Genomic DNA, 12,771 nt, shown 5'->3' on the forward strand with positions numbered 1-12,771 from the left:
CAAACTGATATTCAAATTGTGAAAGGCCTGTCGATGAGCTTTGGAGGGTTATTATGTGCATACTCAGCCCAGGTAAGTATTCAGCTCCATGATGAGGGATTAGCTAATGCCTGGCATCTCAGGATCATTTCCGAATCTTGGTTAATACATTCTGTTAGCTCATTGGACTGGGGGTGTATCCTGGATGACAGATTTGCAAAGGCGCCTACAAAGGAACTGAAGACCTTCTAAAATGTGGGGGTAAACTGTGGCCCATAGTCAAAAACAATGTCTACTGGGAGATCATGAATTCTGAATGCATACTGTATTATAAGTTTGGGTCCTCTATGGCAGAGGGGAGTTTGGGCAAGCAAAAATAATTATAAAATTATTATCAATTATTAGCTATTCTAAACAGTGCTGTCATTAAATGTAAGGACTGCATACTGACAACCATGGAGGACCAAGAACCAAGAGAAGTTCAGGGGAATGTACAAGGTAAAACTGGATAGTTTCATGATGAGAACTACAGACTTGAAGTTGAATGGGGGAGGTTAGAAATTGACTTTCCTCAAACCCAGGGGTCTACCACCAAGGGTCGTACCAAGGGGTTCAGCTAAGTTAACTAGGGCACCTTCCACTTGACAGCCAGGGAGTGATCAAAAAAGTTATCAGAGGCCCCAGAGTCAATGAAAGCCAGCAATTTCAGATGACTGATCTAGTGAAGCTCAGTAGGGAGCATAATCTGGGAAATAGAGGGTCCAGGATAACTGAGCAGACTTGTCAAGAGTCTTCCGATTCCTGACGAGTCTGCCCATTTCCCAACAGTTTGGGGCAGGGAACATGGACGTGGTCAGTCTTCTCACAGTAAATCCAGCACTTCTTGAGGTGAAAGCTGGGTTCTTCCCAGCTGCATAGGCTCCTCTTCTGGACAGGGCTGGGAACACAGGGAGTGGCTCGAGGAGGTTTGATAGAATACAAGGTGGTAGGTCCAGACGGATGAGGAAGCCAGACACCCAGATGTGAAGCTTTCCTCTTCTCGTGTTCATAGACAGTCAATACAAATGGAGGGTTCAATGAGAGAGTCCCTGTAAAAGGGTAGATCCTGAAACCCCAACTCGTTAGGAAGCTCTTGTTGAGAAACAGTCACCAAAGCAACCTCATTCCATTCACTCTCTAGCCAGCATGCGAAACTCGAAAAGAATATTCTGCCATACTGCCATCTGGAGTCCCCTGCCAGAGAGAGGTTAGCCTTTTGGCTGCCTCCTGATCCCTGCTGGGGCGATTAAAGACATCTCCCGAGTGAACAACTGAATGGCCAAACATACAGGGGGCTGAAATTCCCAAAGTGCGGTAGCCCAAGCAAGAGCTCTACCTGATAACAGGGAAATAATATATATATACGCCTATACCATCTTAGCATGATCCATGGGAAATGTAGATGGTGGTAGCTCAAATGCCAGTGAGCATTGGGTCACAAATCCTTGACCTTTGTCCAACTGTCCATCAAATCCTTCTGGCACAAGCAAAGTGTGGCTCACACTGAGGATTACAAGTCCCTGACTCTGGACTGAATGCCATGGTTGATGAGGAATCCCCTCCCGAAGCGCGATGATGGCTACAGTGTGAGTCTGCAGGTTCTCAGCGATGGACTGCGATAGCCGTTCATGTCATCCAGTGATTGAACCCTGACAGGCCAGCACCATCCTGATCTGATCAATCTCCACTGGGTCCATGACTGTGTTTAAGTCTTTCTATCGCAGTAATGGGTATGTGGACCCAAGCGTAGAGATACTCAAGAGACCCAGGCTGGTAAAGGAAACAAGGAACTTTAATAAAACAGATAACAAAAGTAAAGCACAAAGCAAAAACACAGAAGAAACACTGAAGAATAACAAACAGAAAAGAACACAAGAAATAAAGTAGATAACTAGAGGCCTAGTCAATCAGACACCCCTTAGCAGACCGAAAGATCAAACCTGCAATCAAAGGAAAAAAACTAGGAACTGGCGGCCTCTGGTGGTCAGAGATAGGGATTGTGACATGCGGGTTACATGTTTCTGACATCCAATTCCAAGTCCGAAAAGGGGCACAAAAAAAAAGATTCGGGCAGATTTGATAATTAATTATAATATTTATGATTTTACTTTTTTGTTCGATGATAAAAGGACTCTAAAGCCATTACATTTGCATTCTGGCACAGACCTTTACCAGACACTCAGATTTGAATGTTCATTACCTTTCAATAGATGTTAAACTGGCTTTTTGTGGCCAGTTACTACCTGAACATACACATGCAGATACACATACACACACATACACACACACATATACATGTTTGTATTGTTATACTTGTGAGGACTTCCCATTGACTTACATTCATTCTGTAACCTCTAACCCTACCGTAACCCTAACCCTAACCCCAACCACTACATGCCTAACCTTAACCCTAACCTTAACCTAATTGTAACCCTAACTCTAACCCTAAGTCCTAACCCTAAAACAGCCTCTTGAACTTGTGGGGACCAGCAAAAGGCCCCCATATTGGGTAGTTTTCCTCATCTTTCTATCCTTGTGGGGAGATTCGGTTAGTAAAACATGCCTACACACACACACACACACAATGCAGTAAAATACTGCATTGAAATTTCAAGTGCAAAAGCTTCTTAAATTTTAAGTATATTCTCAAAATGAAGACTAGATATTGAACACACCTGACTGATCAGAAATTTTTCCCAAACATTGTGGTACCCTAAAATGGGGAGACAGTAGTGAAACCAAAGTATATAAAAATACACTTAAATCAAAGTCAAATCAAAAACAAAAATATATTGTTTTCCCAAACATTATGGCGCTCACTACACACACAGGCAAGCAGAGAGCAGGAAGTGTAAGAGAAGGCCTGAGCCAAAAGGCATTCTGAGCACCTCCCTGGCCAATCAGGAGCCAATCTTAGGACACCCACATAAGTCATTTACATGAAAATCAGAACCATTTTTAGGTGGCCAGGATGAAGCGGGTGAAATATTTAGGTTGGGATTCTACATTCATCTCCCTGCCAATCAATACCTAACATTTATTAGCATTGAAAAGTAATATTTTCCTTTTTACCTACCTACAATTGTGGTCAGCCCTGTGAAGTACCTTATCACAGGTTCGACTGCAAGAGAAAGGCCCGTTCCCATGGTGACTGTGAAAGCCATCGGTTTCCTTTTCAGCAGAATAATGGACTTCTCTCCTCTTTGTGTCACTCTTCCACTTTGCTCTCAGGCTCTCTGATTAAATTCTAATCCACATGTCCTTGAAATCCTTCATTTCTGTTTTCTTTTTTTAAAAACCGAACTGTAGAGCACATAGAAACCATATAAATTAGCCATAAAGACACTAATGATGACTTTTACCTATTCTTGCAATATTGTGGACTCAGCTGAAAAGTTTGTGGATGATATCTGTACTTATACACTAGTGTTAAAATTTTAGGGGATTCATGGTTTTTTAATTAAACTGACTGATCTATTGATAAACTGGTTAAAATTATTTGAATGAAATGATAAATTAATATTTTTTTACATTCAAGGTCTGCATGATATAGTTTTTGTAATTGTAAACATAATTGTACTGTACTGTGTGTGTGTGTATATTACCTCTGATTATAATTCTTATTGCATCTTTAATACTGTATATATTAAATATATGAACACTGATACCTGACACCATGCTAAGCAAAATGTCAGCTCAAAACAAAGAATTTTATTCCCAGATTACCACTAACAGAGATTTAGGCAATGATAGTGTTTTGTTCTCAAATATAGACTGCACCTTAAATACACCATTTTATACATATAGACAGATAAATGAAAAAATACAAACATAAACAACCAGATAAAGTATCTTTTAACCATATAATATTATATTGTACAGATTTGTTTCAAATCTGGCTATTTAAAATGCTCATATTAATGTTTTGATTTTAAATTCATTGACCTGATGTAAAATAAATATTTAACTTTATCTAAAATCTGGGTTTTCAAAAACAAAGAATAATTGTTTAATATATATTCATATATTTAACATTTTTTCAAATTACTTACCAATCCCTATATAGGTAATACAAACATGTCTTACAGTAAATATTGATGGTGTAAATTATTATCTATGTGGAAATTCATGTAATAAAAATACAAGAATGATACTTACCCACTGGTGACTGGGAGTAGGGTGAAGCGGTTCTGTGGTTGAGCAGTACAATCCGGAAGGTTTGATGGACTTCTGGGCAGATGTCAAGCACAGCTTATTGTGCTGCATGCCGGAACAGCTATTTAAAAAATATAGCATTGCATCTCCAGGAAAATCTGGAATGAGAAAATACTATAAAATCACACATTTCAAAGAAAGCCCCAGTCCAAAGAAATAAAAACACAGGCAGGTGGGTTAATAACATAAACTGGAACTGCTGTAGCTCTCTCGCCTAGACTGGGGTCACAAAACAGTTTTGCGACAAATGAAAAATAACAACATTCCAAAACAGCCACAGTATAGACAGCAGTAAAATATTAATTAAACAATATTAATATGGTTATATCTATCTTCGTAGAGCTTCCAAACAGTGCAGTGCCATATAATTTCCATGATCTTAATATCTAAAATCCTGTGTTCATTTGATTTTAAGACTTCTTGTCGTTTAATTTCCAACAATTGTAATTAATAGTTATTTCAAACGGAGTTAGCCTTTTAAAGTGTATAGTTTTTATTGATGCTATATTGAATTTTTATGATTGTGACAGTGTTTAGTGAACAAGACCGAAGGGAAGAAACCATTTTAATGTTAAGGACAGGAGTAGATTTCAGGAGTAGATTGTGTCATGTGCACATGTAGTTTTTTTGCTATTGAACAACCTGATCAATATAACTTCTGTAAATAAAAAAAAAGTAGATGTTACAGCACTAATCCTTGTGGAACTCCACTTCCAATGCACCCTTCACAGATGTGTACCCAACTTAGTACCTACTCTGAAGTAACTCCAATAATTCCTATAGATTTCATTTAGTCAATGATTCTTTCATGTGGTACTATTTCAAATTGTTTTTGTAAGTCAAACTATATAATATCATAAGCCTGGTTGGTGCAAATCAAACTAATCACCACCATTTCAAAATGGAGAAAAGGCTAAATAATGTCGGAGATGCTTTTTTATTGACGTACATTTCCTCTTAAATGATGCAGAAACCTGGGAAAATCTTAAATGTGTAACAGGCAGTTCATTATTTTGGTTCATTGTTGTGGTTTGTACCAGACTGTGACCCTGTACATTCAGCCAAGCTTCTCCTTTCTCCATCTCAGCACTAATGTCCTTGGTGACTGAAAGGATTGTCACATGACTGGCATATGAGCTCAGGAGGACCAAGGGCAAAGTATAAGGGGATTGAGGACAGATAGATGGGGCATTGATTTAGCTCATTTAAAGAATGGAGAAAACAGCCCATTGAAAATCAATCCAGTCTTTTTTTCACCTGCACACAATATAAATGCTTTCCAGAGATGCATAGTAGCCAAATGTGCTCATGTACAGCACACACCATATATATATATAACCATCCAAGCAGTATTTTATGAGTGAAGATCATTGGGGGGTTCTTGTTGACTATTTTTCAACTCTCTATTTCTCTGCTCTCTCCTCTCCATCATCTAACTCTCAATTATGTTCCCTTTTCCTTCCTTCATGGTCACACTAGATGACACTGGAGAGGAGTAGTTAGTAAGCAAATAACTGTTTCCAACAATCACTGCACTCAACTGTGTTTGATTAAATTAATTCTGTCCGCATAATGTAATTTGCTGAACATAAAGCTTCAGTTCAAAAAATAATGTTAGTTGTTTGCAGAAATAAAACTTGGTAACACTTCAATATAATTCATAATAATCTTCTCATAATACAGGATACTAATAGTTTTAAGCACTCATAAATACAGTGCTTTATATCAATAATCGGAACACATTATATAGCATTTTATAATGACTAATAAGGTCAAGTATCATCATACTTTATAATAGCTGGACACTCATTAACTTTTTTGGCAATAATCATGGGGTATTATAATTCTCATAGTTGTAATACATTATAATATTACTTCATAATAAATAAAAATGTGATTATAAGTCACTATAAGTGGTCATTGTTTGATTTAAGTAAAGTGAAAAAAATGATTCAATCTGTGCAAGAACGTCACAAAACACATCTAATTATCTATAGGTCATAACAGACAAATTGAGTTGACAAAAATTCAATTCTGCTGACACTAATTATTAAAAAATAATTTCATTATGATTTACATAAATTACATTTTTGATGGCCACATGAATGCCCAAACTTATATGAAGGCAATATTTTTATTTTAGTAGTAGCAGTAAATGCCTAGAAAGCAATGACACCAGCTGGTCAAATTCAGTTTCTGCAAGACAATTACATATAGGCATTTGTGAACCTTCAATACTAAAAATAATTGCAATACGTGATAAACACTGGTGAAGCAATATAACTGCACAATAATAAATGAACTCGGCCAAGCATTATAACTGTTCATGTGCAAATCCTTTATGAAACATATTTCTGGCTACAACACATTTAAATGATTTAACCACCTTGTTTTTGGACAAATTATATTTGTAAGGCTTTGTTCCTCTTCTCACGCCTTTTTGAGGATGTAATCTGCAAGTATTCAGAAATTGTATTTATGGTCTTGGTTAGTGTAGCATTAATTGCACTTGTGCTTTAACATTGTGCTGGTCTGGGAATGTTTTAACTAGGCCTGGCAGTATTGCTCACATTAACCAGATGAATGCACTAATGTATCTCCTATATTGTAATTCACTTTAGATAAGACCATCTGATAAATGAAGGCAGTGTAATTTAATGGTGCATTACTTACTGTTCTGGTGCAGACTGAACTCCAGGAGAGCTTGAACTCCAAGAACTTGGATTTCTTGCCATTTGACATACAGCAGGTGATAAACTAATGATATTTCACCTTACAGTTTATCATATATTTCTTTTGAGAATGTAAAATGGTAGCACTTTTTTGCTAACAGTTGTCACAGAGAGGTGTTGCATCCTTCTAAAAGCTGTATTATGAGGAAATTAAATATATGTCCCAGTTACCAAAATAATATGAATGATGTGCAATAAAAAATATTTCTGTGCTTGTGATTAGTGATTTTTACTTAAAATGTTTCTTGGCTTTACACATGTTTATTTAAATAAAGTCAAAAGGAACAAGGAGGAGTCATAAGCTGGCCATCAGTCTATTCTTTAATAGTTCCTTTGCTTTCATATTGTAATTCCACAAATGATCACTTGAGGGCAGATTTTGGCACCATGACTGTTTGCAGAAACAAACACTGGAAATAAATTATCCTTGTAGAGTTTGCTTCGCTCAGTCATTACACAGGCAGTTGTGCAGTTTATGAAAATTAGAATTTTCAGATGCCGTCTGCTTCCTGATAGAATGTCCAGACATCGGATCCTGAATGCTATCTGTATAGAACACTTAATCCAGGCCAATTCTGTTTTTTTTTGTTTTTTTTTTTCAGTTAAATAAAATCCACATAGGTTATTTTGAAAGACGTGTGATAGCTTGTGATAATGGGCAAGTGTAACGCTATACAAAAAGTCTTGAATAGGAAACCTGAATGTTTACACAGTGCACTGTGCATTGTTTTCACTGTTTTCCCTCTTCACAGAATCAAGTTGACTAAGAACTTAAAAGCACCTGCTGTACAAGTACACATACATGTTCCTTGGTTTAAGAATGGATAGTAAGATATTATAGCTTTGTGCTTTATAGTGATCAGGAAATCCCCTGGCTGAGCAATGGCGAGTCCTATTCTATCAGAGTACGTTGTTTTAATTGTTTTTCTCCATTTTAAACAGTTGGGGAAAATTCACCAGGAAATCTACCCTGTGAAATCCCAATCCCGGTTCTCTCAGGGTTCAACCCAGATGATCTGCAGAAATGTTGCTACGTGCTTTTCTCGAACATTTCCTCTTCCATTGCTGCTGCTCACAGACCCCCCACAAACTACTTAACAGTTCAGATTTTCAGCTGAAGGAGCGTAATGTTACACTGCCAAATGTCCTTAAAATCGAAATGGTGACAGTGAGGAGAGCTTTCTTTTCTGCCAAGGCAATTCATGATTTACTGGAATGGACAACACATTAATGAGTATTTGATTTTCACAATTTTTGCAAGTCTTTTCAGCTTTGCCTGAGACCATGTTGCACTAAAAAAATGAAGAGACTCATCAATTTATCAAGACCATTTATTAAGATGTATAAAAATGTAATACTATTACAAACTCATAACAAAACAGCTCCCCACAAACACATTGAAACAATGTTGCAGTTGGACATATTCTCAAAATGAAGGCAGGTTTTATTCTCCTTATTTTAAAGGAGTATTTTAAAAAGTAGAATTTTCACTTTCATACATTTCTAAAAAGCTATTTTTGTTGTTTGAGTGCCAGGGATGGGCGCAACTCACACAATTCATTTTTTTTAATTGGTGACTGAGGAAAACCTAGAGTACAGAGATCTGATCTACTGTCCACAGCTGTATTCAGCATGAGAGCAATGGGTATCTGGCTGGGTGTGAATTAGCATAAGTTCAGTCTAATTCCTCATGTTCGAAACTGAGGAGTGCTTTTACGTCAGCCCTTTCCCACCAGTTATACAATGGAGATAGGAAACAAGTATCACTGACCTTTGCAAGACAACTAGGTACAAACAGCCAAAGAAGCTTCCAGAAGAGCTTGGGGAAAGTCCGCTTGGCAGCACTTGATGAGAGAATCTGATGAGTGAATTTCTCCATCACAGAAAACAGGGTCATGACGGCAGAGCCCTTTTCAGGAACCCAAAAGAGTGTGGGGTAGAGTCTGTATCGGAGCCAGAGGGAATGTGTAATTCTATCTGTGCTGACATGAGGAGGTGCTTTCAATAGGCCCTTTATCGCCTCTTTGCTGGTTTTTAGAATAGAATCATCCACAACCTATTCGGTACCTATGTACGGAATCCTGGTCCAGGTTGCACGGAAAATGTATCACGTTTAACATCATTAAATCCAGTTTCAGCCAGTTGTAGCAACTTGATAGAGAATTTATGTATATATTTGTGTGATATCTAGAGCAAGCTTTGTGTTGTAAATTTGCTCTGTGTGATTGGGGTTGGGGAGGGGTGAACCAGCTCTAGTTTAGAGGCACACAGTGGCTTTGTTGTGTCCTGGTTTGCAGGGAGTCACTGGGCAACATGTGAACACTGACACTGACTGTCCACTGTCACCGGATTATCCATTATAGATTGACCGCCTTCTATGATATCACCAAGCACTGTAGCGAAAGCAACAGACCCAACCATTAATTTTTCATTCATTTGTAATGAATGGCTTCGTGCAACTATAGTCCTTTTAAAAAGCATTTTGCTCTGAACATTTCACTTTTATATAAAGTGCTGCATTTGTGAAAAGCTCAATGTAAATAAAATCCTCATATTTATTCTTTTTTCATCATTATTATTAATGCATTAAAGGGACAGTGGTAGTTGTGGATGGTTAGGAATGCAGAATTTTGTGTGTGTGTCCTATGATGAGAGTTGTAGTTGCCATTCCCATCGCTGGCAAGTTTCTTCTTTGTCTGACTTTGCTTCTCAGCTTCCCTTCATACAGACTGAATATTCTGACAACTATCAGAAGGGCAAATGTAACTTGGACTGTCTACTGTCAGGAAGCTTCAGCTAGAAGAGGCATCCAAACCAAATACTGTTGAGCAAAAGGGCCAACTGTGTACTTTTACATCCTCACCAGTGTGATCGCATATCAGCATTGGACATATTAGTCCCCCATGGTTCAGATGTAGTAAGGATGATGACTAAGAAAGAATGAATTAGATATGACGACCATTGCTTGGCTTGGACACCCTTTCAGGTGCTGCAGGCCCAATTGCAAATCTTAGTCAGTCGTTCCGCTTCCTTAGGCACAAGGAGGAAGACAGAGGCGGTAGAATCTCTACTCTCTACTGCATTCCAGATTAACTGGGCAATGGATACCAAGGTTTTGTGTTTCAGCAAATATCTCTACCCAGTGCAGCACATGACAGCGCTCAGTTTTACAGCATATCTCCCGACTCTAGCTATTTGGCTCCTGGTAGGGATTACGGTCTGGGATCTTATATATATTGTAAGGCTGAGGGAGGGAGGGCGGCAGCGGCGCGGAGGCAATAGAGCGAGCGGGTGTCTGGCGGGTGAGGGCCCGGATCAGCTTGGAGCGGTAGTGGTCCCCGGCCAGGAAGTAGAGAATGGGATCGATGCAGCTGTTGGCGCTAGCCAGCGGGCGTGTGATCTTGTAGGCAAAGTTAACGACGTTCAGCGCAGAGCAGTCGGCGCCCAGCACTCGGTACGCGTAGTACAGGGTACGTGTCACGTGGAAGGGCACGAAGCACACGGCGAACACCGCCAGCACCACCACAATCAGCGTGACGGACTTCCTGCGGGAAGACCCTCGGTGCTGGCCAGGGGAGAGACCGCGTCTGGGGCGGCACAGGGCCCGCGCCATCAGGCAGTAGCACACCACGATCACCAGGAAGGGAACGCCGAAGAGCATGGTCATCACGGCCGAGCTGTAGTTCACGTAGCTCTCGAAGTCCTGGGGCCTGGTGGTGTCGTGGCACAGCGTGTCGCCGTCCCGCCGGCTGGTGGTGACGAAAATGAGGTTCGGCACCAGGCAGGCGGTGACGGCGGCCCACACCAGGCCGCACACGACCTGGGCGGCGCGGGGCTTCACCGCGGCGAGGGACCGGATGGGGTGGCAGATGCCTAGGTAACGGTGCACGCTGATGCAGGTGAGGAAGAGAATGCTGGAGTACAGGTTGGCGTAGAACATGAAACGTACCATCTTGCAAAGGGCCACCCCGAAGGGCCAGTGGCTGCGGTTGCCGTAGTAGTAGATGAGCGTGGGCAGGGAGAGCACGTACAGCGTGTCTGACACGGCCAGGTGGAACATGAACACGGTCCCGGCCTTCCAGGGCCGCATTTTGAACACAAACATCCACAGGGCCATGGAGTTGAGGACCAACCCCAGGACACACACCAGGCTGTACGACGCGGGCAGCAAGACGTACTTGAACTCCTCATCGAAGCGACAGCTAGCGTTTGCTTCTCCAGCTCCCTCCGATGGCCGGGTGGTGAACAGCGCTGACACATCTGTCTGATTGTCCGCATAAAACAATATAGAATTCATCCTCTATCTCCAAGCATGTGCTTCTGGGTGTGACATTCATAAATATTCTAGAAGGGGAAAGTTTAAAAGTATTTAATCAGTGCCCAATCATTTAGATAATAACATTTAGGAGACAATATAAACCATATGCATGTTGTTTCCTGTAAAGCAAATCCTCTTTGATGTAATATTGAAAAAAAACCACCACTGTGCAAAACTGAATCTTTGAAAAAAGTCCATAGCTTCAACATGTGATATAAAAATTCCTTTTTGTGGTACCCATAAAATACAGTATGTACATGGGTCTTAATATGGCTGGACTCCCCATTCCATATGTAATGTGACCACGTCGGTTACGTGTATCTTGTCATATTTTGTACATTTGGCAGATTGCAAGCGAGCAAAAGGAATGCTGCTCAGCTCAGAGATATGGTTACATCTCAATGTGCCACCCCAAGACACAGAGAGACCTCAGCATGAGTAGACTTTTCAGTCACTGAGAGAAGAAAAGGGTCTAATCCACCTTCTTGGAAGAGTAAACATTTAAGAACTGCTTGCTTATGGTCAGTGTAAGAAAATGACCTGCCTGGAATACAAGAGACCGCAACAACATACCGTTTATGCAATCATTGCGACTGAGGGATGCTGAGGGGAGAGTAATCAAAATCAACCGAACTGTAACAAGGGTAATGATGATATTAACTGTTAACTATCTGCTTCATCAAATCATAATAATTTTTATAACATTTATAATCACTACCTGGGTTAGCATTGTCTTATTTGTTAGTATTATCAATATTTTCGACTCAAATGTATGGCACAAAAATAAAGCCCGGTCTAAGTAAAAGGTGAACAAGTGCAACTTCGAAATCGCTTCAAAATTACACCAGACAGGAGCGCGCACAAATTCACAGGCGTAGCAAATAAGAAGTCACGTTCTAGTGTTCATGTCACTAAAAACCGTTGACATAAAAAGGGAAACCTTATTAGGAGTAACACACTTACCTTGCTTTCAGACAAATAAAGAAAAGATGAAGAAGCGAAGAAGATGTGTCGAATAGCCTACTGCGGTTACGCGCGCAGCGAGGATGGTCGGCATGCACGTCGGAAAAAGAGTTATGACGGTCTCAGCTGGCTGTCTGCCTGACAGATGCCCCCTCCCTCCCTGACACCCTCCTAAAATTCTGAATCTTGTATTTGTTCACGTTACGCCATCGATTTTCTTCACGGTTTATTATTGGTTGCCTTATTATGTAAACTGTTTACACGTCAGTGGTTCTAAACGCAAATTAAAATTTAAAAGATATGTATTAAATAATACGCGCACTTCCCACTTACAATTTCCTGATAAATATGCAATTATCGAAGTGGCAGATCAGTACAATATTTTCATCAACTGAACTAAACTGAATGTCTCATAACTGAATTGTATTACATCATTTCGACTTTATAGAAATCCAGGTGCTACTACCAGTGTACATTTCTCATTCGACATAAAACCATTGAATGTTCTAGTAGATGTTTAATTAA

At 39.9% G+C, this 12,771-nt stretch overlaps 1 protein-coding gene across 1 annotated transcript; it reads right to left on the minus strand.

The window, feature by feature from the left end:
- Window positions 1–10,062: 10,062 nt before the first annotated feature.
- LOC118236449 (P2Y purinoceptor 4-like) lies at window positions 10,063–12,350 on the minus strand. Its single transcript, XM_035434847.1, has 2 exons — window positions 12,247–12,350; window positions 10,063–11,309 (listed from the first exon to the last, which is right to left on the minus strand). The coding sequence occupies exon 2, from the start codon at window positions 11,260–11,262 to the stop codon at window positions 10,153–10,155; it is 1,110 nt and encodes a 369-aa protein (XP_035290738.1). The 5' UTR covers window positions 11,263–11,309; window positions 12,247–12,350; the 3' UTR covers window positions 10,063–10,152.
- Between the last annotated feature and the right edge of the window lie 421 nt (window positions 12,351–12,771).

This window comes from Anguilla anguilla, chromosome 9 (genome assembly GCF_013347855.1).
Source record: "Anguilla anguilla isolate fAngAng1 chromosome 9, fAngAng1.pri, whole genome shotgun sequence".
Taxonomy (NCBI): domain Eukaryota; kingdom Metazoa; phylum Chordata; class Actinopteri; order Anguilliformes; family Anguillidae; genus Anguilla; species Anguilla anguilla.